Source organism: Siniperca chuatsi, linkage group LG4 (assembly GCF_020085105.1).
Source record: "Siniperca chuatsi isolate FFG_IHB_CAS linkage group LG4, ASM2008510v1, whole genome shotgun sequence".
In the NCBI taxonomy this organism is placed as follows: Eukaryota; Metazoa; Chordata; class Actinopteri; order Centrarchiformes; family Sinipercidae; genus Siniperca; species Siniperca chuatsi.
This window is the reverse complement of record NC_058045.1, coordinates 11,179,025-11,204,230: the sequence shown is the minus strand read 5'-3', so window position 1 is coordinate 11,204,230 and position 25,206 is coordinate 11,179,025. Positions and strand designations below refer to the sequence as shown.

The window sequence follows — 25,206 nt, the reverse complement described above, 5'->3', positions numbered from 1 at the left end:
TGGGCCAATAATACCAGCCATTATGAACTATTGGCCAGGCTCTAAATAATATTAATAAAATTACCAGAGATATTCTGTATAGTGTCTGTTCTTTGTAGCATCTCTTAGTAATTGTGTTATGTGTTCTCTTCCTTTTCTACAAAACCAGAAAAAGAATGGGAAAAAATGACTACAGATGAACACACTTGTCTAATACAGCAAATACAAAATTTCCATATTTATTTAAGACAAATACTTATATTCAAAACCCACATCTTCATTTTCATATACTGAAATAAAAATGCTTTTCCTTGCAACTAAGATCAACACAAAATAATTCGGTATGCCAGTGGTTGTTTCTAAAAAAATGTTTAATATTTACAAAGAAATTGTGCAATAATCACTGAGTCACTGTCTGCTTATTTAATTAGAATGCCATGAATGTTAATGGGTGTTACAACAGACATTTTGACTTAGAAGAAAAACAAGGGTGGTAATAATAGCATTAACGAAGGCTCTGTAGTATTCTAGCCATGACAGTGTGACAGTGAGTCAGCTTGCACAATACCAGGACCCTGAAACTGAAGCAGCTAAATGGAATTCAGCCAACATTCATTTTATTATTTACACCTGTGCTTTTCATATGGTGACATGTCAAAATGTCTTCAGTGAAAAAGGGCTATTATGTTGAATTTGAAAGAAGTCATAAACAGAATATGTGAAATATACAACCAGAAAATTTTGCTTGAGGGCTGGTTTATTGTGTTTTCCTAGCAGGTGTCATTCAGCTTCCATCGATGCTTATTTAGTTTTTGAACATGTCACACAGCAGCTTTTCCATGGGTGTGTTACCAATGGTCTTGTGAAAGAACAGCTGCTCTATTTTCTCAGAGCTCACAAAGTGGAGGGATGGCAGCAGAAGTAACAGTCTCCCAAACCTTGATGGACAAGAACAAAGAGGAATGAACTTCATGTTTCTATTCAGGCTTTTATGTGACTAACTTCATACACTCCAGATGTTCTTATGTTTGAATATCTTTGTAGTCTGTCTAGAGAGAGAGTTACAGCAGGCTTACCTGGCACTTTGGCTGGGGTATACTGAATGGTTGTGCTGACTTAGCAACACTTGTGACTGGTCCTGCAGATTCTCCACCTGCTCTGGGTCTTTGAGGCTGCGTGTCTCTGCGAGTCAAACAGCAGACATTAGTTACAATGTCCATTCAATAACAAATACATATTGCTGAAGGAATAACTCCTTACCTGGCTTGAACAGTACAATGGCTTTCAGGCAGGCAAACTCAGTAGGGTCAACAGCCAGGGCCTTGAAGCGATTAAAGACCTCTTCCAGGACTTGCAGGTCAGCTGTGGGAAGACTGATCTTGGCCTGCTGTGTGGGAGAAAGATCTGGCAGAGAGAGAAGAGGACAGCTGTCCATGGGCAGGGACCACTGGATGGCACACAAGAGGAACATCTCACTCCAAGCTTCTTCAAGGAGAATCACCTGAGGATGTCACAGAAATACCTGTTATCAGTGTCACACATGATTTATGTAAATCGGTATACAACATCATATGTCAGTCAGTTTCACCTGGTCTCGAAATGGCAAGTGAGCAAAAACAGGCAAATTTTTTGCCCACTTGACAGACATGAAGAGGAGCCGTGCCGATGTCTCATATATACTCTCTGAACAGCTGGAGGTGTATGGGGACATATGACAGTCAGAGGGAGTCCGATCTCTCTCTGAATCAGTGGTTGTCACATCAATATTCTCCTCCACTGTACATTAGAAAAAGAGGGGCACACAAATGTTTAGGTTACTGGGAGAACAATATTGTTAAGTTTACATGCATCATTACAATTCAGATAGGGAAATTCTAAATTTCTGTGGCTTATTGTATCATCCTTAAAGGCAAACCCCACTTATCAATGAGTGTAATAAATGTATTTTCAAAACCAATGTTGCCCCAAGTAGGTACTTGTTGTGTCCACCTTAATTTAACTTCTCTCATGTGATCTTACCATCCTCAGGCTCCAACTTTGCACCGGTCTCTGCAGTCAGCAGGCTGACCATAAAGCGGTGGTTGTTATTGGGGTTGCTGCAGGGCTGTATGGTGGCAGAGGTGGTGACAGAGGAAGCGACCAGAGGTCTACAGATGACTGATGAGTAGGTGGCAGAGGAGGTGAGCTCCAGTGTGGTGGCTAGATGCTCCTTTTTATTGTCCACACATATAGAGTCTAGACTGACATGTGCTGTGCTTCGAGGCTGTCGCTCATTCTGCACAGCTGCCAAAGGGACAGGTCAATAATATATCATCTGAAAACAGTCAAGGCTTTCAATAAGTTGTACGATGACAGAAATTATATGCACAGATAATAACTTATTCAGAATTTTCTCACCATCTTTGTTCATGCCAGCTTGAAGACACTTCTTTAGTCGACATGCCTGGCATTGGTTCCGATGAGCCTTGTCAACAGGGCACCTGCCAGTTCCAGCCTGACACCTGTGATATTGACAAAAAAAAATTCTGAATAAAGATAAGTACTGTGTTAAAATACAAAGAATTATGTGTTACACTAGTTGTATCTCTCCATTATATACTTGGTAATTCTGACTGCCCTATAAGATAAAATTTTGCTCACCTATAGATGAGTCTTCGTCTCACACTGCGCTTGAAGAAGCCACTGCAGCCATTGCAGGCATAGATCCCATAGTGTTTACCACTGCTTGAATCAGAACACACTTTACAAAGCAGGCCATGGCCAAGTGCTTTACCTGGGAATGAACTTTTTTCTGTAGAGAACAGATAGCAGAAATAAATACTTAAGATCATCGGAAGACTTAATTGTACAGTTAGGTTTTTCATTAAATCATTTATTTATTTGTTCTGTCTTCTGTACGCAATACACAAGAATATTATGGACATAATTATTGTGACAACATAATCTGCTGTTCAGAAAAACATTTGTAAGTTTTGTTGTTGTTATTGTTTAGCACCTTTTTAAGATTTTTCATATTACAATAACAATTACTATAACAGTTGAACACTACAACAATTAATGGCTCACCTGCTTCAGTTCCATCTGTGAAGTCATTAGACTTTTCAGAAGAAAACATGTTGATTTTGGTCAGGTGGTCCTCCATTTTGAGATGTGTTCTAATGTCTGAACTTCACTTCATAAATTGTTTTTAGACAAATAAAAACAGAGTACTCCCAGAAGTATTTCCTCTTCTGTATAAAGTGTTTTTTGTGTAGTTGCCAGACTGGATCAAAGCATTTTTTTCACGTGAAGTGTTGACACATGGCAATGCCCCCAAAACACAAAAGTAGAATTTGGAGTCTTCTCCAGTAAAGCTTACAGTTAATGCGTAATTTCTTCAGAGATCATGAGAGTCACTCCAGGAATGCTCGATTATATTGATCCAGTGCTGTTGTCCTTTCTCTGGTCATTTCTGATGTAATGAGGGGTCAATAGAGTTACTACATGTCTTCTTCTTTCCTTCTCTCTGCCAGAATGAGTGTGCTTGTCTGAGTCGTCGAGGGGGTTTCTGAAGGAAAACAAGGAGATTAGCACCAGGTGCTGTGTAAGCAAATGCTGATTTGTCATCCTCTTAATCTTTACTGCCTATAAGGGTAAATCAATCAGTCACACCACTTACAGGCATAACTGTATTCAACAAAGGTAAACACTGAAAAAATAAATAAATAATATATTTTACTACTCACCCACACTTGGTGGCTGCTGCATGGTAAAGGTCACCAGTGTCTCCGGATTGTAACTGTGATCAACATTGTTGCTTAAATTATTCCCTGTTCAGTCTTCTCTTGTCATGCCTTTCCCAGATCAGTTAATTCATTCTTATTTCCATGTATTTTATGTAGAGTGGCCTCACTCATGCCAGTCAAGGGGCCAGTGAATTATTTCTCATTTCATTGTTGCTGTAAGATATTTTGTATAATTTTGATTTGTTGTACTGTTCTACACAACCTGTCTTAGTTCTTCTGCATAATGTAGTAATTCAGAGATATCCCATCCAAGCTGCAATCTAATGCCAGGGTAGATAAAAAGAATTACATGTTGTGGCATCTGTAACATAAATACAAAATACAATTGTATTAGTATTATTAGAAACATACAGAACTTACAGAAGTAATGATCCTCCAGTCATCTGCAACTACTCTTTTTTCACTAGTCACTAGTTCTGCTAAATAGTCTGACTAGTTAACTTGCTGTCACTGATCAAATTGTGTTACCAAAAGGCTGCACAGGGAGTAGTTAACAGGATAGTCTTACACCATAGTTAAGACATTCCCTCTGTGCCATATTGGCCCTGTCAATGACACTAATGGCCTCAGAAGAATACAGCCGCCCCAAATCAGCAAAGTAGCTTAACCTTCCATGAAATGTGGTCTCCTTCTTGGATGGGGATCACGGAAGGGGGTGATGAGAAGAAAAACAATTAGTGCAGAGATTGAAAGACCAGCAACAAGTTGACCCTTAATTCCATTCTTCTGCCATATGCTGACTGTTCTCTGGAGCCTCCATCTGCCTAATTAGTAGCCCAAATGCAATTTACTGTTCCTGTTCCTGGAATCACTAATTTTCTCACTTCTCTTCACCTTAAGGTGTTACACTGTGGATGGCCACAGAGGAATGTCAGAAATATTAACACATGTGCTTGCTATTTTCTGTACAGGTCTATCAAGCTATTAAGATGGCTATAGTCATAATAGCATATAGCTAATAACATCTAGTTCAGCTCTTTACTCAGATCAAAAGTAGCAAAGACACTAAAGATACTGATGTGACTATCTGCCGTGTCCACAGATTGATTTCTATCATGTAATCCTTATTAAGTCACTCTTGATTTTAAGAAAACAACGTAGTATTGAAAACAGAGCTCTTTCTGTTGGCCTAGACTAGTGTATAAAAGGATTACAAACTAGGGGGTAGTCTATGAGGGATGTGCACACAGAGCCATTTAAACTCAGAACTTGTTGTCTCAAAAAAGTTTTATAATTCTGAAACAGGCACAAAACAGTTTAGATTTGGGGTCTCAAAGGCTCCAATATGTGCAATGGTATACGTACATCCATGTAATAATAGTATGCAGCCAATTGGCTTTGTATTATGCACCTCAGTAATACAGTATGCTATCACCTGTAGAAAAATATGCTTGAGGTTAGTTAGTATTACCTCAAGTCAAAGCACAGTGAAGCTGCATTTAGCTACTATGTTGCATAGAGATAGAAACCAACTTCCTAATGATCTTAAATTATCTTAAATATGTAAAGCTATACAAACTTGCATTGATTTTTTTGATTTTTTGCATTGTGTACAACAAACAACAATTTGACTGGCATACATGCCCAAGGCAAATTAACCTGCCACAGTTTATACGATACACAATATACACACCCCGAGGCCAACAGGCCTGGTAGCTTGGCCTCCAGTACCTTGTATCCAGACTGGATGTAAAACCAGTTAAAACAGTTAAACAGAGTTAAAATAATTCCAACTTGGCATTGGAATGTCTCAAATGCACCTTTAATAACTACTTGTTATCTGATGTCACTTCCCAACTAATTTTGTCCATGGGAAACTGTAAAAAATGTAAAATCAGAAACTAATTTGTGCTCAGTCACATTTCTCATCACTAGACAGCTAGTGAAGAGAAATGTGACGTTTGACATAATAAACAAAGGTGGGGAAGGTTATGCACACGAGACAGTCTAGTCTGGCCAATTTGCATTTACACTAAAACCCACTCTGTGTATAAGCTTAAAATATATATTTATTCTCACCTAAGCAGTACTGAGTATGATAATCTTGAGTCCCATATCAGATTACATAACACAGGTGTTGCTCACATGTCAGGGGTGAGCTGATTATCTTGTTCTTAACAATTGTAGACAGGACATTTACATGTAAGGTGCATGCTAAAAGGTCATCTTTGAGGAAAATGATTGGTTGGATGTTTCAGACATTCTCAAATTTGAAAGTTTGTGAAGTTTGTTTGTGATCGCTGATAATATCTTTACATTGATATTATGTATGTCATCTAAATGAGTTACACATAAGTAAAGCGTAACTTTAAAGATTTATATCATAGTGAAACATGTAATAGTCCTTTCTGTCTTTTTTTGGATGCCTGACTCTCCAGTTGTCAGCATGGGTAAATCAGCAAAGTGCTGCTTTGAGGTTTTGCCTGGTAAGGATAACTGTTTCTTCACTCCTCAGCCCTGTAATTGTTGTGCAGATGCAGCCAATCTTTAGCAGCCGGCTTCCATGAGCCAACTGGATGATTATGTATTTAGTGGACACATTTATGATGACAGAGCCCTGCAGGTGATAGAACATATGTCACTAGTAAAAATCCTAGCTCAGTTGCTTGGCAGATCAGACAGATCAGCTGTTCATTAGTTTAAGAGGGCAGTTACCTTTTCACATATTTTCAAATACTTGCAGTGTATCAAACATTGAAGGCACATGTGCAAGACATACTTTTAGTGTCCTTCAGAGGATGCCCTTGAATGCTAGTTCACAAATCTTTGTATCAGTCTAAGCAGCTTTTTGATATAATCTCCTTGAATGTCAGCTATTGTCAAAAAGTGAGATTAACTTTTAAAGTTGTTGGTGTCTTCTTAATGCACAGGGAGCAGGTGCCTCAAGTTGGTAAGGCATAAAATATATCACAATTGATTATGTTTTGGGGTTTTTTCTTTATATTAACTATGAGCTTTGAATTCATAACCCTAATGCAATCTACTTTTAGTTTACTATGATAAAATAATGTATATAGTTAGACAAGTTTTGGCATTAAAAAACAGACTAAACTGGACAAATCTCATTGACATAAACTTTGAAAAAACAGTTTTAGTACAAACCTAAAATGAAAAGGTAATAATTTAAAACAAATATAGGCAGTAAAATGTCCCGGCAGGATAATCTTATACCTGCGTTGTTATAACAGCATAAGCTTCCGTTACACTGCACTCAGCATGTCTGCCAGATTCCAAGTAGCTGCAGAGAATGGTTAATCAAGCTTGCATGGTTAAGCTTTGTTAGGTTCAGTTCAGCGTCCCCCCAGTCAGATGAAGTAGAAGGATTGAGGTGTCAGCACTATGGCTACCAGGGATTGCCCTGCCTTGCCATCTGCTGCCACTACTGTAATCCATACAATGAGAAAATCAGTTGTCTCAGTCCATGTATATGGATAATTTTCTCACACCATTATCCATCCACCTTTTTGTGTTGTCTTATGACATTAAGTCCAACATGCTGTAAAACTCTAGCACAGCAAAAGTTTGAAATAATGTATCATATTCAGGACTCTCAGTAATTACAAATAATTAAGTTAACACAACTCCAGAATTTAAAAGCCCTTAGAGAGTCTAAGTGCATTTGCTCATGTATAGGTAACAGGAAGATAGAAACGGTTCCTCTCAGTTTGCTTTGGTTTCCAGGAGGCTTCATGTAGCCAGTCACAAATCAAGATAAAATGAAATCTTCACTCACTTTTGCAGCATTAAAGCCTAATCAACGTTGTCAATCCCAGGTTGGACTCTAGAGGGAGACAGACTATTTGACTGTGTCATAAAAGTGTGGTCACAGGTTATGTAGCTGATCAGACCTGAGTAAACCCACAGCTGGGTAAAAAGGAAAATGTATAGGCTTACATATTACAGTACAGATAAGTAATAGTAGTTAAGTTAAGTAATAAGATTCATATAAGTTCATTAAGTCATATCCATGGTTAATTTAGACCGGGTTTGGTTTTCCTTGCATCTGCTTTAAACAGTGTCAGGGAAAAATAGATCAATATGTCTTTTTATGTATAGAATAAATGAATTGAATTAAAATAGTGGCTACAGCATTGTTATTTTTCATTGATTCAGAGTTTTTCTCATTTACACCAATGAAATCAAACTGAAAGTGAGATTTCCTGTTAAAACAGGATAGAAAGATGGGCCATGACATGAGGTGAAGTGAAAAGTGTGATCCAGTGAGATATCAGAAAGCCTTTTATTTCAGTATTTGTAGTTAAACTTGTTGTATTTGATAAGAGATGAAAATGTAAAAACTGTGATTGACTACTAATTGTGCAAGTTGTGCAGAGAACAGGTATGACAACATCTTAAGTTATGTGAGCAGAAAACACTGCAGATTTAATTTATTTGATTACAAAACAGTTTAAACTTTCCATGGTGTTATAGAAAACAGAGAAAAAGAGGAGACTAAATTAGAGGTGCAGTAGATCTATTTACATATTAATTGATTTTTTTATTATGGTATACTCTGAAAAGTAACAAATAACTACTACACTTTCAAAGTATATGGAGTTAAATATTTTCCTCTGAAATTAAGTTTATTATATAAAAATGTATGTCACTGCATTTAAATTCAGTGTGAAAAACAAGTACAGTGTGATTCACAAATTTCACAAAATAGAAATATTATGTATAGCCTACATTTAGTACATTAAAACTGTACTGAATACAACATTTTGGCGGGTTAATATGAAACCGCAGATTTGAATGTGATACTTGAAGCACAGGAAAAAGTAGGCCTATGTCTCTATTGTGTAATGATGTGAAATTCTAATCATATATATACAGTGTGTGTGTGTGAGTGTGTCAGGATTCTGTCCTCTGATACGTGTCATTCTATGTTGTTATCGTGTCGCATTCTAAATTTAGTTGCATCACTTTAGAACATATTTCTCCATATACTGGACAAACCACTTGGCAGACACACAGTGGATCTGGTTGGATTGGAGATACGAGTATTTTCCTCTTTTTTGAAGGTTTTTCTTAACTTTCTGAGGCTTACCAAGATACATGGGAAAATGTCAATCGTTTGTGGAAAGGGAAGAAGATGCCTTTTTTCGCGTTATGACTGTCGTTTTATAACTGTCACGATTAGCTTTTGTTGAGTGATTTAGGTTTTGCAAATAAGATTGTTCAGGTCTTGCAGCAGTTAGACGCGGTGGTTGTTTATGGTCTTCTTGTCGGATCAGAGAAAATTATGTTGCCAAGTGGAACAAACAGGACGGACAGGCGAGAAGTGACACAAAAATTAGTCACTAATACTAAAAATTGCTTGTAAACGTCACCTGCACCAGTCACTAGTCATGCTTCGCCTAAGAAAAGATAAGGATCTACGTACTATATCTATATAGTATGTGTTATTGAGACTGCTGCTGTATTTTGTGGCAGTAGATTAGCCATTATTATAATATAGATGTAGCCTTACTTAAAATACTTTTGAAAAATAATCCTTTCCCACTAGAGGGTGGTGTCAAAAGTGGCATTTATAAAATTTTTTCGTTATATTTAATGCCGACTCACCTGCAAGCCTTGGAAGAAAGTCCCTCTTCTGTAATTCTTCCCAAGGAAACTTCCAAGTTTGCCCTTTGCCGACTAGAGGGTGGTGTCAACACAGACATATATTTTTTGTTTTGCTGTTATAATTACTACAAATTTCACTTTGAAGACACCTTCAAGCCTTGAAAGAAGGTCCCTTTGGTGTAATTCTTCCCAAGTAAACTTCCAAATTTAACTCACTTAAAGGATTTTTGGAAGATTTTCCTTGCCCACTGGAGGGTGGTGTAAAAATAGTCATTTATTTCTTCTTTTGCTATCATAATTCATGTTATTATACATCTCATGACACCTGCAAGCCTTGGAAGAAGGTCCCTCTTGTGTAATTCTTCTCAAGGGAACTTCCAACTTTAACTCACTTAAAGGTTTTTTGGAAGACTTTCCTTGCCCACTTGAGGGTGGTGTCAAGATGTGCATTTAATTTTTGTTTTGCTGTTATAATTTCTTTTACTGTAACTGTAAAGACACCCTCAAACCTTGGACGAAGGTCCCTCTTGTTTAATTCTTCCCAAGGAAAATTCCTAGTTTGCCCAACTCAAAAGGTTATTGGAAGTTGTACCTTGCTCACTTGAGGGTGGTGTCAAAATATACATTAATTTTTTGTTTTGCTTTTGTAATTTCTGTAAATTTTACTGTCAAGACACCCTCAAGCATTGGAAGAAGGTCCCTCTTGTGTAATTCTTCCCAAGGAAACTTCAAATTTAACTCACTTAAAGGTTTTTTGAAAGAATTTCCTTGCCCACTTGAGGGTGGTGTCAAAATATGCATTTATTCTTTTGTTTTGCTGTTATAGTTCTTGTGATTATTACTGTCAAGACACCTGCAAGCCTTGGAAGAAGGTCCCTCTTGTGTAATTCTTCCCAAGGAAACTTCCAAATTTGTCCTTTTCCGACTAGAGGGTGGTGTCAAAATAGCCATTTATTTCTTGTTTTGCTGTTATAATTTCTGTAAGTTTGACTGTCAAGACACCCTCAAGCCTTGGAAGAAGGTCCCTCTTGTGTAATTCTTCCCATGTAAACTTCCAGGTTTGCCCTTGCCAACTAGAGGGTGGTGTCAAAATAGACATATATTTATTGTTTTGCTATTATAATTTCTGTAAATTTCAATGTGAAGATGCCCTAAAGCCTTGGAAGTGCCACAGTCTGTCATGTGCTCTCCAGCCACTCCCCTTCACTCTGCACTTCCTCACCTGAGTACTAATGCCAAGCACCTGTCACCTCGTACACACCTGCAATCAATTAGCACTCCACTCACCTATAAAACCCAGCTCCTCACCACAGTCAGGGTCCGGTCTCGTTAGGATTTAGGCAGAACGCTTTTCTCCTGTATCCTCTACACCACGGACTTACCTATTCGTATCCGGTACTTCTACCCCGGCTCCTGTCTTCTCCAGTCTCCCGTGTGGGTCACTCCAGCTCCTGGTTCTGTGTGTTTCCAGTCTCCTGAGTGTGTTGCTCCAGCTCCAACCAAATGATTTTTGGAAAATTTTCCTTACCCACTTGAGGGTGGTGTCAAAATATGCATTTATTTCTTCTTTTGCTATCATAATTCATGTTATTATACCTCTCATGACACCTGCAAGCCTTGGAAGAAGGTCCCTTTTGTGTAATTCTTCTCAAGTAAACTTTCAAATTTGCCCTTTTCCGACTAGAGAGTGGTGTCAAAATAGCCATTTATTTCTTGTTTTGCTGTTATAATTTCTGTAAAATTGACTGTGAAGACACCTTCAAGCCTTGGAAGAAGGTCCCTTTTTTTGTAATTCTTCCCAAGTGAACTTCCAACGGTTTTTTGGGAGACTTTCTTTGCCCACTTGTTTTTTGTTTGTTTTTTTTTTTTCCTGATATAAGTTCCGTTAATTTTAATCATGAATGACACCCTCAAGCCATAAAAGAAGGTCCCTCTTGTGTAATTCCTCACAAGGAAACTTCCAAGTTTGCCCGTGCTGACTGGTGGGTGGTGTCAAAATAGCCTTTTATTTCTTGTTTTGCCATTATAATCTCTGTAAATTTGACGATGAAGACACCTGCAAGCCTGTCGCCCGAATCCCCAGGCTCCGCTCCGGCTCGCAGCCCGGAGGTCCGCCAGCCGCCCGAATCCCCAGGCTCCGCTCCGGCTCCCAGCCCGGAGGTCCGACCGCCGGAGTCGCCAGCCTCCTCTCCGGTCTCCCGCCGTCTCCTGGTCGTCCGCCAGAGTCCGCTCCGGTCTCCAGCCCGGCCCAAGCTCCAGGTCGACCGCCCGCGTCTCCGGCTCAACCCGTGTCCAGGCTCCCGATCGGCCGCCCGACACACCGGACCCCGATAAGCTCCCCGGATCGGCTTGGCCCCTAGGGACAAGCCGCAGTGTCAGGGGAAGGGGGGGTCTTTCAGCCCTCGGGAGCTGGCCATGGAGGGGGGGGGTACTGTCACAGTCTGTCATGTGCTCTCCAGCCACTCCCCTTCACTCTGCACTCCCTCACCTGAGTACTAATTCCAAGCACCTGTCACCTCGTACACACCTGCAATCAATTAGCACTCCACTCACCTATAAAACCCAGCTCCTCACCACAGTCAGGGTCCGGTCTCGTTAGGATTTAGACAGAACGCTTTTCTCCTGTATCCTCTACGCCACGGACTTACCTATTCGTATCCGGTACTTCTACCCCGGCTCCTGTCTTCTCCAGTCTCCCGTGTGGGTCACTCCAGCTCCTGGTTCTGTGTGTTTCCAGTCTCCTGAGTGTGTTGCTCCAGCTCCTGGTCCCGTGTTTTCTCCAGTCTCCCGTGTGGGTCACTCCAGCTCCTGGTTCTGTGTGTTTCCAGTCTCCTGAGTGTGTTGCTCCAGCTCCAACCAAATGATTTTTGGAAAATTTTCCTTACCCACTTGAGGGTGGTGTCAAAATATGCATTTATTTCTTCTTTTGCTATCATAATTCATGTTATTATACCTCTCATGACACCTGCAAGCCTTGGAAGAAGGTCCCTTTTGTGTAATTCTTCTCAAGTAAACTTTCAAATTTGCCCTTTTCCGACTAGAGAGTGGTGTCAAAATAGCCATTTATTTCTTGTTTTGCTGTTATAATTTCTGTAAATTTGACTGTGAAGACACCTTCAAGCCTTGGAAGACGGTCCCTCTTGTGGAATTCTTCCCAAGGAAACTTCCAACTTTAACTCACTCAAAGTGTTTTTGGAAGATCTTTCTTGCCCACTTGAGGGTGGTGTCAAAATATGCATTTATTTTTTGTTTTGCTGTTATAATTTCTGTTAATTTTACTGTCAAGACACCCGCAAGCCTTGGAAGAAGGCCCCTCTTGTGCAATTCTTCCCAAGGAAACTTACAAGTTTGCCCTTGCCAACTGAAGGGTGGTGTCAAAATAGCCATTCATTTCTTATTTTGATGTTATAATTTTTGTAAATTTGACTGTGAAGACACCTGCAAGCCTTTGAAGAATGTCCTTTTTGTACAATTCTTTCCAACAAAATGTCCAAGTTTGCCTGACTCAAAGGTTTTTTGGACGTTGTACCTTGCCCACTGGAGGGTGGTGTCAAAATAGTCATTTATTTCTTGTTTTGCTGTTATAATTTCTTTTCCTTTTTACTGTCAAGACACCTGCAAGCCTTGGAAGAACGCCCCTCTTGTGTAATTCTTCACAAGGAAACTTCCAAGTTTGCCCATGCTGACTGGTGGGTGGTGTCAAAATAGCCTTTTATTTATTTTTTTGCCATTTTAATCTCTGTAAATTTGACGGTGAAGACACCTGCAAGCCTTGGAAGAAGGTCCCTCTTGTGTAATTCTTCCCAAGGAGACTTCCAGGTTTGCCTGACTCAAAGGGTTTTTGGACGTTGTACCTTGCCCACTGGAGGGTGGTGTCAAAATACGCATTTATTCTTTGTTTTGCTGTTATAGTTCTTGTTATTATTACTGTCAAGACACCTGCAAGCCTTGGAAAAAGGTTCCTCTTGTGTAATTCTTCCCAAGGAAACTTCCAAATTTGCCCATGCTGACTGGTGGGATGTGTCAAAATAGCCATTTTTTCTTGTTTTGCTGTCATCATTTCTGTAAATTTGACTGTGAAGACACCTTCAAGCCTTCGAAGAAGGTCCCTCTTGTGTAATTCTTCCCAAGGAGACTTCCAATTTTTACTCACTCAAAGTGTTTTTGGAAGATCTTTCTTGCCCACTGGAGGGTGGTGTCAAAATAGGCATTTATTCTTTGTTTTGTTGTTATAATTCTTGTTGTTATTATTACTGTCAAGACACCTGCAAGCCTTGGAAGAAGGTCCCTCTTCTGTAATTCTTCCCAAGGAAACTTCCAACTTTAACTCACTTAAAGGTTTTTTGGAAGACTTTCCTTGCCCACTTGAGGGTGGTGTCAAAATAGCCATTTATCTTTTGTTTTGCTGTTATAATTCTTGTTATTATTACAGTCAAGACACCTTCAAGCCTTGGAAGAAGATCCCTATTGTGTAATTCTTCACAAGGAATTTCCATGGATTCGTACAAAACTCAGCTTGCATGATCTAGGGTCATGACTTAGTTGATGCATAAAATTTGGTAATGATTGATAAAAGTGGGCGTAGCTTATTACAACAAATGTAAATTTCTAAACGTTTCATATTCCAAAGTTATTGTCACAGATAATCACGCGTACATCCTACAGAGCTATAAATGTTTCAGCACATCCATTGACTTTTTCAGCACATCTACTGATTTTCAAAATATGAAAAAATGTATTAATATCCCTATCGCTATACATAGTCTGTCCGATTAACACAAAACTTGGCTCAGTAGTTTCTCATGCCCCACTTTGACAAAATGTGGTGCCAATCTGCCACTAGGTAACAGTGTTGTTGCAAAATAATGAAATATGCAAACGTACTTTTTCAAACTCCTCCTAGGTGGTGAGTCCGATCTGCACAAACCTTTGCACATAGAATCTATGGACCCTCATGAACAAAAATTATTAAAAGAATTTTGATACTCCAAAAAATGCGCAAGTTAAAAAGGAACAACTTCCTATAGGTTGCAGTAAAACAGAAAGTGATGTCATATATCCACATAGGATTGTCCAAATAACATGAAACTTGGGCCAGTACTTTCCCATGCCCCACAGAGGCTCAGTGCAAAATTTTGTGCCAATCAGCCCCTAGGTGGTACTTTTGTTGCAAAATCATGACATATAGAAACCTACTTTTTTAACTAATCTTAGATTGCAAATCCAATCTGCATAAATTGTTGCAAAAATAAAAATAAATAGAATGAGTAATCTAAGGCATGTAACAAGGTGAATAATGAGGTGAATGCAGGGGATTTTGCACGATGGATCTGTAAAGTAAAGGACACTAGAGTTGGATGGACATTTCTATTTTTTTGGGCTTCTACAATCCTAAGACTGAAGGCTTGTCTCTTGTGGTCTATGACAGAATTTAGAAATACTGTCTACTAAATACTACAAATGGCTCCTCAACTGTGTAATTTGTTAAGTCATACACATGAAAAAGCTCATAAACTCACTAAAAGAGCCCCCATGGTAGTACAGACTTTCCACCTTCAGTGATGAATGTTGCCCTGTGGCCCTAGTTAGCAAGTAAGAAACCCATAAAAATACATTAATGGTAGTATGTGGAAATTATTTTCAGATTTGCAATTTTAGGATCAGTGTCTTTTATGTAAATGTGATCAATTACTGTCCCATTTTCTGTTGTTGGTGTGGTTACAATTTGACTAACCTTGCTGTTGCATGAGGTTTTCTATGGATTTCGAAACAAGTGTATTGTCATTAAAATCACCCATTTTATGTTGCCTCCTGAAAGTTGATTTAAATGGCTAACTAATTTTGTATAATGGCGGTCTATGTAATTGTGGTTCAGAGGCTGAACATTAAACATTATGGCTTTCAAGTCACTATAAAGCACATGTAGAATGTTACAAATGAGGTGGTTTTTGTGATAGAAGCCAACACCACCATGGTGTTCTATCTGTAAACCAGAGAAAATGGCCATGTTGCTGTATGATTGAGACCGTACTTTATGGTGAAATGTCCATCCTGGCATTGCAATATTATTATGTGGCACATTGTGTTGCAACCATGATTCTGTAATACAAAGTATGTCAGAATCCAATATCCTGTGATCATGTTTTAGGTCTGTTACGTGCACATCTAGACCTTGAATGTTATGTAATCAGACCTTCACAAAAAATTCTGTTCTTGTTAATGGAGCCTCAATATATTTTTCCATTTTCTGTAGATTAATGTCAATATAATTTTTGGAATATAAGGCAGTGGCTTTAAAATCCTGAATGACAAGATTTTCCAAAGATGTCACTCAACTTAAGGCTACATATGCTTGGCCAGCCCAGAATTTTTTTTTTAAATGACACCAATGCTTTGTCTAAAGTTAAGCTTTGCACTTGATGTATTGTGCAAGCCCAGGCTAGACATAATGGAAATTGATGTCTAAGGCCACCACTGCTTGTCACTTTGTCCTCATCAGCACCTATTTTCAAGTACTGGTACTGACTATGGAAATATAACATTTAACCTAAGTTTTCTGCCAATCTTTTTATCATCAAGATTGATTGTTCACATTTCTGTATTCTGAAGTAAAAGTAGCCAAACATATATATATGAATTCAATGGTTTTGGATCTATTTTTGTAGCGATCAGTAATGTTTATCACCCATATTTGGTCTTTGTGTGTTTCTTCTTGTTCTGCTCTCTGTTAAATAAGATTGAGAGGAACTGGGGAAAATTCTTACAACATTCTCCCCAGTTCCCCAGGTCCGATTTGCATTGCCTCCGTGGGCCATGTTGCGACTTGTACCAGAGGCTTGTTAAATCCTGCTTGAAGCTCTAAAAAGGATTATTTGGAGCTTTTACTTGCTCACTTGAGGGTGATGTCGAAAAAGTATTTTTGTCACATTTTTAACACAGTAATGATCATTTTTGTTATTGTTGCTGTCACAACACTTGAAAGCCTTGGAGTTTTATAACATGGCATCTGTAGTCTATCTTTTCTCCAGATCTCTGAGGTACAAAGCTCTTGTGGCATATGGAAGTTGTTCTGCATCTGTTTTTCTATTTACCTGACATTAACTTTTTATACTTAGTAATAATGTCATTACTATTATAATACTATATTACATATAGTAATACACAATATTATAATACTATATCATATACTATATAATGACATTATTGTCATTATTATTATTAATTTCTCCATTGCAATTCTACTACTGCAATTTTTGTTTGCATATATGGTCCTGTTGCAGGAGGGCTCTCTCCTCTCTCTTCCTGAGGTTTCTCCCATTTTTTCCCTGTTAAAGGGTTTTAATGTGGAGTTCCTTATTTGAACAAAGTTTCTGAGCACGAGTGTCATTTGTTGATATCCATTTTGTGCTACATAAATAAAATTAATTTGAATTGCGTTTCTGTGTGAAGTGTACATGTTCTTGCCATGTCTGCTTGGATTTCCTCTGGGTGCTTGTTTCCTCCATAAAGACCTGAAGGTCGGACAACCTGGAAAATCTAAACTGCCAATATGTATGAAAAGGGTAGTCAATGTGTTTATCTATTTTTGTTAGCATTGTGATTAGACTGGCAACCTGTCTAATTACAGTATGTATAGAGACAACGTGTAATGTTAATTTCTTCTAAGTGAGAATTTTCAACAGTTCAAAGTGTTACAGTAACAGGTGTTTAGAAAAACAGAGATAATGTCTGCACACCAATATTATTTTATTACATTTCAATGCCAAGACTACAAGCTACAGCATATTGGCAGTGTAAATATTTAAACTGAAAATGTACATTCTATATTTTGGAGTCATCTTTCATCAAGTACAATTCAACATGGCATTACAGTGCAGCACTTTGGTTTCCTCCAAGGAAGGTTTTTAGTAACATTTCTATATTATGACTGCTAAATTTACAAAATTTAAAATAAAAAGTTAAATATTCAAATAGTTATTGAGTTAAAATGAGAATGAGAAAATATAGGTAATGAGATAAGTCCCTGAGAAAGCATTTTAGTGTATACATAGTGTAACAAAATATTTCTTAAAGATTTTATACCATTTGAAATGCCCCACACAAGATTTTTTCAGAATCCGCAAAGAAGGCAACAGTGAACTTAATTTGTTCAAACATTCTCCAGAAAAACCTTCCAAAGTTAATCCATCCAACATCTTCAAACACCTTGGTACTCATGTTTGCAGTGTCCAACATACAGAGGCTCTGCTTGGATGCCACGCCTTGAGGAGAAAGGGAAGCAGAAACATCAGTATGTAATCAAGCAGACATTATGAGAGAGAACCCATTGTCTTGTTGAGGTGTGCCAGCACTAAGGTCTTCAAAGGTCCTGGATAGAAAAGGTAAATTACCTCAGGAGCTTGCAGCGAAAGTCCTGCAAACGAGGAAATGCCTTGTCCACACTGGAAGTCTGCTTCTCATCACTCCACAGTCTCTCTGCCGCAGCACTTGCCCTTGGCCTGTGATTTTGGATGCAATGAGTGATTATTTTGAATGATTTCATGCAGTTTTTGGTGCACTAACTGTATTAAATTGACTAGTTTGATAATTTAGAGGGGTCTTTTTAATCTCGTACCAAAGACGTGGAGTGAGATTGGTGGCATCAACATATTCCCCCCACATGCAGACCTCACCCCCTATCACCAGCTTCTTCTGTTCCTCCGTACCTGTGAGGGGACAGTGAAAAGCTTTGCTTTAATAATATGATGGGTTTTAATTAAGCATAGGCTGATAATGAGATTACTACCAAGCAGAATCTTCACTTCAAATTTATCACACCACTTCAAGTCAAAACTCAGCAAGTCAATGTAAAACGGGCCTTTATAAATGACAATTCACATTGGCAGCACCTATCACCAGACCAGTACCATCACCAGCACATAACTGAGCCAGGTTATAATAGTATGTGATATTACTTGGCCATACACACACCAGAAATGTTCTGTGGCTGCACAGTGTAGTAGTACATTTCCTATGGCCAGTCCTGGCCATAGGAAATGTGGTTGATGTATCACGGGGCAGCCAGCAGGACCCTCATACCAGCTTTGGTGATCCTGCTGAGCTCTGCCTTATAACTAGCTGGGACGCCCTTCCAGATATGCAGCACTGTGTCCTTAGGAATCTGAGCAGGGTGACAAACAACATACTGTCTTGCCCTTCTGTGCTACAGTATATTGCTACTGACCCGTCTGCCTGATCTTTGTATTGATTAATCTGTTTACATTTAGTGTTTTAGATTTCAGAAAATAGACACATATAAAAATTCCTTAATGAACATTTATCAAAAAGGGCAAGCTTTTACCAAGACATGGTTCACAGAATTTGTCCCCTCCTATGGGGCAAAGCATCTGAACTCTAGGCGGATTCTCGAAATCGATTCTTATGCTGCGAAAGCATAGTCTTCCCCAAAACCATGCTGTTAAAAAACTGAAAGCCTGGTCAGAATATCCTTTCTCCAAAATATCACCATCTTGGAGCATGCTGTGCACAGTACATGATGGTACAAACCAAGTACAAATGGGAAGTGAACTGTATAAATCTATGCTTGCAAACAAGTTATCTCCTATTACATACAAAAACATTCTGTCTACAGAAGCAAATGCTTTTACAGCCTTTTAATTTCCATACTGCAGAGAGCATATTAATGTAAATCTGTAATTGACAATTAGAATGTTTTTTATCCTTCTTAATATCTGTAATGTTAAGTTTGTATATCTCTACAATTCAAAAAAATCTTAAAGACAAAGGGTGGTCCTTCCCCTAAACAGAAAAATTTATGTGCCCAAACACATCCTCAACCAACACCTAGATAGTGAAAAAATGCATGCACTTGATTGTGAAGTTTTGCAAATAATTGCATAATATTAATACCAAAAATGTGCTATATTTCCACCAAAACCTAATTTTGAGCATAATAGTGAAACAGCGGTTTTGAACACCCTGTCTAGGAAGCAAGCATGCAAGACACATTTGTTATTCTGCTATCTGGCTTGCTGTAAAAGACCACCTCCAGGTTAGGACAGAAGCTTGAAAAGGCAGCAAAAATGCCTTCAAAAACTAATTTCTGCTGAGTTTTGTACCGTATTTTGTACAGTATATACCATATACCATTAGCGTATACATTTCAATCATTTGTAGTCAAATATTAGCAAAGAGCTGACTACGGTCTGCTTTTGATAGACTTATATCTCTCTCTTTTGCTGGGCCTTTGCTTCCATTATTTGATGCAAGGAGCTTTTTACTAAACTTACTAAATAACTGCCAATGGCAATATTTTTATACTTCCATGTTTAGGGGAAGAGTGTGCATGTTAGCCATGGGGCTGTCCATCAGACAGCATTGCGAGCTCGTACCACAGCAATCACACCTCTCAGTAGCTATGTCCCAATTCCATACTACATACTAATTCTAAGTTGAGTACTGTTTGGAGTGTGTATACAACTGAAAAAATACACTGATTTATATACTATGAAAATTTGTGTACAGTATATTCTGTATACAATTAGTATACCATATGGAACTGGGCCACAGAAAATGTCTCTGTAACATTGATGCATAGACAACAGTCTTCACTGCCACCTAGTGGTATGGCTACAAATAGACCATCCTATATTTTACAGGAAACCAAGTTTTACCTGTAAATTATTATTAGAGACGAAAAACCACAACAGATAGTATAACTTCAACTAGCCACAGCACACAGGTACTTTCTGACCCTTGAAGGCAAGGGGCCACACAGTGTAGTAGCGGGCCCAGTTGTGTGTGGGTCCTGGCTGATCCAGATACCATGGAGAGGCCAGAATCACCCTGAGCCCTGCTTTAGCCACCCTGCGCACTTCACACAGGTAACAGCCCTCTCTCCATACCTCCACCACTGATAGAGAGCTGCGCTGCAACACAATGCTGTAGACTATCAGACTTACATGAACTGGGTGTGTGATACATTTGCTTGTTGTTATCAGACAATACAGTATACTGTTAAAAATTGTTGGTCAGTTAGTTCCAGCCACTAAACCTGCTGAGGTCAAAATTATATGATTATCTAAAAACAAATGTCCAAGATATTGAACATATTAGATAGAGTATGTGGATGACTGCACAAGTGTTTATTCTAATTTATTTGAGCTATAATAGGCGAGTTATGTTTAAATGTGACCATTACTAGCCTGTGTTGAAAAGAGCAGATTTTCCTCTTTAAACATTTACAAAAACTTGTTTTCATTTGAGCCAACAGTGTGACAGTCAGCTTCATCTTATAGGAAAACTTTCAGTGATCCACCTGCTGCAGGAAAAATTCAAGAACAAACATGTTTGAAAATATTATGACAAAATAAATGCTACATGCTTTATATATTTAAGTTTAAATATCTCCTTCAGTGAATGCAGATACTTGGACACAGTATAAAATAGTTGAAATAATACTCAATATGCAATGTTTTTTATTAGATGTCTGCATCTGCAGCAAGCATTAAAATGCAATAGCTAACTTCACTGGTGTAGACTAAACACATGGTGGTGCTGCAATGAAATGAAAAATGTCAAAATTTCAAATATTGATATTTGTGAATATGTAAATTACTGCTTATCTGCAAAAATCAACACCATGCATCACTACACTTGCAGAAAAATTATTTATAATCATATTTTAAACAATGTCTAAAAAATATGTGAGCCTATATGAACACCACTGACACAAAGTATAGTTTTGTTTTGTATCATAGAGGTGTTATTTGTCGGAGTGTACTTACTCGTTCATGGTAGTCAAACACATCCTGCCACACGATAGAGGTCTTGTTGAGAGCTGAAGTGATATTCACAATGCTGGAAATAGAGACATTAATGACATTTGTAACATTAATGTGTTGGTTGGTGTATTTCCCCAAGCTTTCTACACTGTATGTTCTCCTTTACAACCTACTTCTCCATGTAGAATGCTTCCAGTTTGGTGAAGTCTACTCCAAATCCCATCTTCTGCATGAATGCTCGAACATCAGGGTTGGATCTCCTTGGAAACAAGCAGTAGGAGTCATTATTTATATGTAATTGTGCTTATTGTTTAAGTGCATTTTTTCAGAAGTTATTTCAACTAAATTAAAGTTATTTAATTATTTTTTGTAATTTCTAAGACATCTACCTACATCAACTACCTGGGACAAGATATCAACTTTTTCTTCTGTGTCTTTTCTTTTAAAATGTTTTTTCTTTTTTTTTTTTACAGAACAGATGAAAACAAATGCACAGATGTGTTTGCACCTTACACTGCAGTATCTGGCACTAAAGGGTCAAAACAGCAGGATTGCACATTACATTAAAAAGAAAGGTAATAATTCTTCTATTGACATTTCTTGCACTTTTTTTGCTGCCAAATTCATTAACAATGAAAACAAACAATACGGATCAGAACCAGGAAATCCTGGTTGAAATCATCAAACAGTATTTAAATAATCTGTCACATTTCAGCCTACCAGCAGGAAAAGTCGACCTCATCTCCTCCTAAGTGGATATGGGAATCAGGAAACACAGATGATACTTCCTTAAATAGTCTCGCCATGAACTGGTAGGTGGAGGGTAATGCTGGATTAACTGGACCAAAGATACCTGAGGGGATGCCCCCTCTGTAGCAGGGAGTCAATAGGTCAGAATGCCCTGGGGAATAAATGGTGATCAATCAGATTTAGTTCAGCATTTTGGTTAAATACATTTCTTGCATTGTCTGTTGAGTGCAGGCATTTGCTACACTGATGTAGCCATAAGAGTCCTCCATATAAGAAGTGAGTCAAACTCAAGATTCTGTGCATGTATTGTTGCCATTTATAGTCTTGGCTTGCAGGTTTGATTCCTATTGAACCAAACCAGGCATAATGCCAAGTACTTTATATGTTGAAGATCAAGAAGCTGAGATCATTTGGATAAAACAGTTGTTTTTGAGTAAATGTGGCTCATTTGGTTTTGAATTTTACCTTTTCCCCAAGATTTGGTGTGGCCGGGTGAATCAAACTCCGGAAGGACCCTTATTCCCCTCAGTCTGGCATATGAGATCACCCTTCTCACATCTGACTGTGTGTAGATATGAGTCATCGGATGGAAAGCCCCCTGAATCAGAGCCAGAAGCCTTTGTTCAGGGTGAATGCAACTTTTCAGTATTTTCCTACCCCATTAATCCACATGCAGTAGGCCTAGTTAAAAATCTAGGATAATATAAAATAATAAAGTTTCATCTCCTAAAATGCAGATAATATTTTTTTGCAAGGCAAACAGAGACATGGTGTACATGATTTGAGGTAGTGTATTCTTTCTAATGACATACCTTACTGGAAAGGTCTGGAAAGGTGCGGCTCTGGTAAGGGAAGGAGGGGTCATCAACAATGTGCCAATGAAACACATTGAACTTACTGTAGGCCATTGCATCCTAACAAGAAAAATATATGTTAATACCACTGATGACAAGTGTGATCAATGATACAGAAGGCTGAAATTCTGATTGTGTCATCTGATTACCAAAGTTTTTAAAATGGACTGCACTGGTAAATAGTGACGTGAAGTGTCCAACAAAATCCCTCTGAACTGAAACCGGGGTAGGTCTTCAATCTCAGTCTTGTTCACAAAATACTAAAAAAAAAAAAAAAAAAAAAAAGAAAGAAAGAAATGATTTGATATAAATGATCCATCACAAACACTAATCAAGCTCTATAACAAGATGAGATTGTGTATTCAAGAAATAACGACTTCAGAGGTCTTATGAGTTTGAGCATTTCTGACTTACTGAGCCAAAATCATCTTGATACACCAGCTGACTGAAGGTTTCCAGACCTGTGCTTCACCAGAGGATATATAATATATGATTAGTAATCATTTTAATCTACACCGATAACAGTGAGATACTCATTTATTAAATGTTGGGTAGAAATACAGTGCAAATTGCTAAATAGGTTTTGATGGAACCTAGCCTTTCCTTTGCTAACTGTAGCTGATTGCTAACATGTTTGTTCCATTTCTGTACTTTTGTTCACACATGTTCTTATTTTGTTTATACATGTTATTCAAAAATGTATTGACTATAATCACCTCTTACAGCACCCCACACGGTTTCTGCGTTCAGAGATGCTTGTACTGCAGAGACACTCAGATTGTCTGGAACACAAATAGAAGAAAGTTAAGATAATACATTGAACCCCACCGGTTGGGATGGTTGTTGCCACTGTGACCTTTACCTGTGGTGCTCTGGGTCAGATGAATGTGGTCATACTTACATCTCTCAGACGAGTCCTCATTTGGGTAACTCTCACAATCATCATGGTCAACACTGATCTCAACAATAAATGGTTTATCCTCACTGAATCGCAGGACACCATCTGCTGTTGGTCATAAAAGTGACATTATTAAGGTCACTAGTTGCTAGGTCAAAGTTTTGTATAAGTGCATACAGTGCCTGTGCACTTTCATTTTGACAATGTTGCAACCAAACTGTGACTATTCTATCAGCTGTTATAACACAACATGCACAAACATGAAGCTGTGCTACTCTGGTCCATTGTCACTGTGGGTTTTTAGCGTAGGTGGGCCTACACACTACCTGACTGATGAACTGCTGTCTCTACAAAGCCCATTGAAAAGCCAACATGACAAACAGAACATTCAAAACAAAACCCGTGAGCACTTTGCTCTATTTTTGTCCATTCATAATGCAGTCTTATACCTGTGAATCACCAGATCATCTACTCTTAATACTCACACTAGAATTTAAAAAGCCAGGATTTGCATACACATTATACTGTATATAGTCTATACATTTTATAATGACAACATATAAATAGCACAGCAAATTCTGGACCTCTGGGAGGTGTGAGAATTAAAAATACTTAAGTATCAGAAACACTTTAAGTCCCTTTTTGTAAATATTAACCATTTTTGTCAGTACGACTCGACCTTTTAACTCCAGCAAGGAGTAAAATCTTACTTTCGTTTTACCATAGTCTTAATTGCACCTCAATTCATCACCTACCAGAAGTGTAGTCTGGAAAAATAAGAGAAAAATATCTCTTGAATGCAGCATCCAGAACAGAACAGCCCTGCTGAGCGGCTGATTGTCTTCCGTAACCAAAGCAGAAAGCCTGTGGGTCCAGTGGGTATCGCTCCGTCGAGGAGGTGAAAGTCTGCGGTAATGGCCACACTCCCTCCACTGTGTGTAGGCCAAGCTGGAGGATAATTAATAGTACCAAATTAAAATTTGGACGAGTATATCGTCCACAATTAACCAGATCCATGACTTTCGTATTACTCTTTTCAATGGCATCAACTGTACTGTCAAACTGTGCCAGTCAGGTGCTTAGAGCATACAGTCACGTGACTGGGGCCACAAGGTGCGGGTGTTTTTTTTTCTTTTCTTTAATCAAAGGTGAGGTAAATGCTCATACAGTTTGTAAGCTCTGTATATCCATATTTAGGAGAAGTATCCTGTGGGTTTATTTACTTTTTTTAAATCGTTCATAGTTTGCAGTTACAGAATTCACAACAGAAATTAATTACTTCTACGAGAAAATTAACGATACTCCAGGTGCGGTGATGTGACGTGACGGTTGAAGCAAATGTAAACTGAAACTATGGGAGACAAAAATAGGTTACCATGAAGTAGGCTACAAAAATAAGACTTGCTTGGCTGCAGATACTTGCCTATAAAATATGACAGTTTTACAATGTCAAAACACCTGAATCGTATAGTTCGCCTATTCGTTATCATTTTTTGATTTTTTTTTTCCAATTGGCCTTGCCTACATTTTATGAGGGGGAAGTGTTTTGTTAACGTGCCGATAACTTTAGTTGCAGGTGTCTAAATCAGACG

The 25,206-nt window shown here is 38.3% G+C and overlaps 2 protein-coding genes across 3 annotated transcripts; both read right to left on the bottom strand.

The window, feature by feature from the left end:
- Window positions 1–190: 190 nt before the first annotated feature.
- nr2e3 (nuclear receptor subfamily 2, group E, member 3) lies at window positions 191–4,019 on the bottom strand. The gene is made up of 9 exons (XM_044192533.1): window positions 3,705–4,019; window positions 3,046–3,526; window positions 2,620–2,770; window positions 2,377–2,480; window positions 1,999–2,262; window positions 1,568–1,755; window positions 1,240–1,480; window positions 1,056–1,161; window positions 191–917 (listed from the first exon to the last, which is right to left on the bottom strand). The coding sequence occupies exons 2-9, from the start codon at window positions 3,119–3,121 to the stop codon at window positions 785–787; spliced, it is 1,263 nt and encodes a 420-aa protein (XP_044048468.1). The 5' UTR covers window positions 3,122–3,526; window positions 3,705–4,019; the 3' UTR covers window positions 191–784.
- A 13,037-nt stretch (window positions 4,020–17,056) lies between these two features.
- hexa (hexosaminidase A (alpha polypeptide)) lies at window positions 17,057–24,866 on the bottom strand. 2 transcript variants are annotated; one of them, XM_044194200.1, is made up of 14 exons: window positions 24,370–24,866; window positions 23,618–23,719; window positions 23,433–23,498; window positions 23,131–23,177; window positions 22,866–22,976; window positions 22,675–22,776; window positions 22,328–22,460; window positions 21,833–22,013; window positions 21,286–21,372; window positions 21,116–21,188; window positions 20,083–20,257; window positions 17,944–18,034; window positions 17,720–17,827; window positions 17,057–17,590 (listed from the first exon to the last, which is right to left on the bottom strand). In XM_044194200.1, the coding sequence occupies exons 1-14, from the start codon at window positions 24,629–24,631 to the stop codon at window positions 17,527–17,529; spliced, it is 1,602 nt and encodes a 533-aa protein (XP_044050135.1). In that variant the 5' UTR covers window positions 24,632–24,866; the 3' UTR covers window positions 17,057–17,526. The 2 variants fall into 2 exon arrangements, with proteins under 2 accessions (XP_044050135.1, XP_044050134.1); XM_044194199.1 differs by having other exon boundaries at window positions 23,618–23,722; window positions 24,370–24,865.
- Window positions 24,867–25,206: the final 340 nt, after the last annotated feature.

Excerpts from the sequence above, each read along its gene's own strand:
- nr2e3 (XM_044192533.1), bottom strand. The coding sequence starts at position 3,121 with ATGGAGGACCACCTGACCAAAATCAACATGTTTTCTTCTGAAAAGTCT. Across the intron at positions 2,481-2,619 it reads AGACGAAGACTCATCTATAG|GTGTCAGGCTGGAACTGGCA; the intron begins GTGAGCAAAATT and ends TCAATATCACAG. Across the intron at positions 1,756-1,998 it reads AAAGTTGGAGCCTGAGGATG|TGGAGGAGAATATTGATGTG; the intron begins GTAAGATCACAT and ends TCTAATGTACAG.
- hexa (XM_044194199.1), bottom strand. The coding sequence starts at position 24,631 with ATGGATCTGGTTAATTGTGGACGATATACTCGTCCAAATTTTAATTTG. Across the intron at positions 23,723-24,369 it reads TTTTCCAGACTACACTTCTG|CAGATGGTGTCCTGCGATTC; the intron begins GTAGGTGATGAA and ends TATGACCAACAG. Across the intron at positions 22,977-23,130 it reads ATCAAGATGATTTTGGCTCA|TATTTTGTGAACAAGACTGA; the intron begins GTAAGTCAGAAA and ends TTTTTTTTTTAG.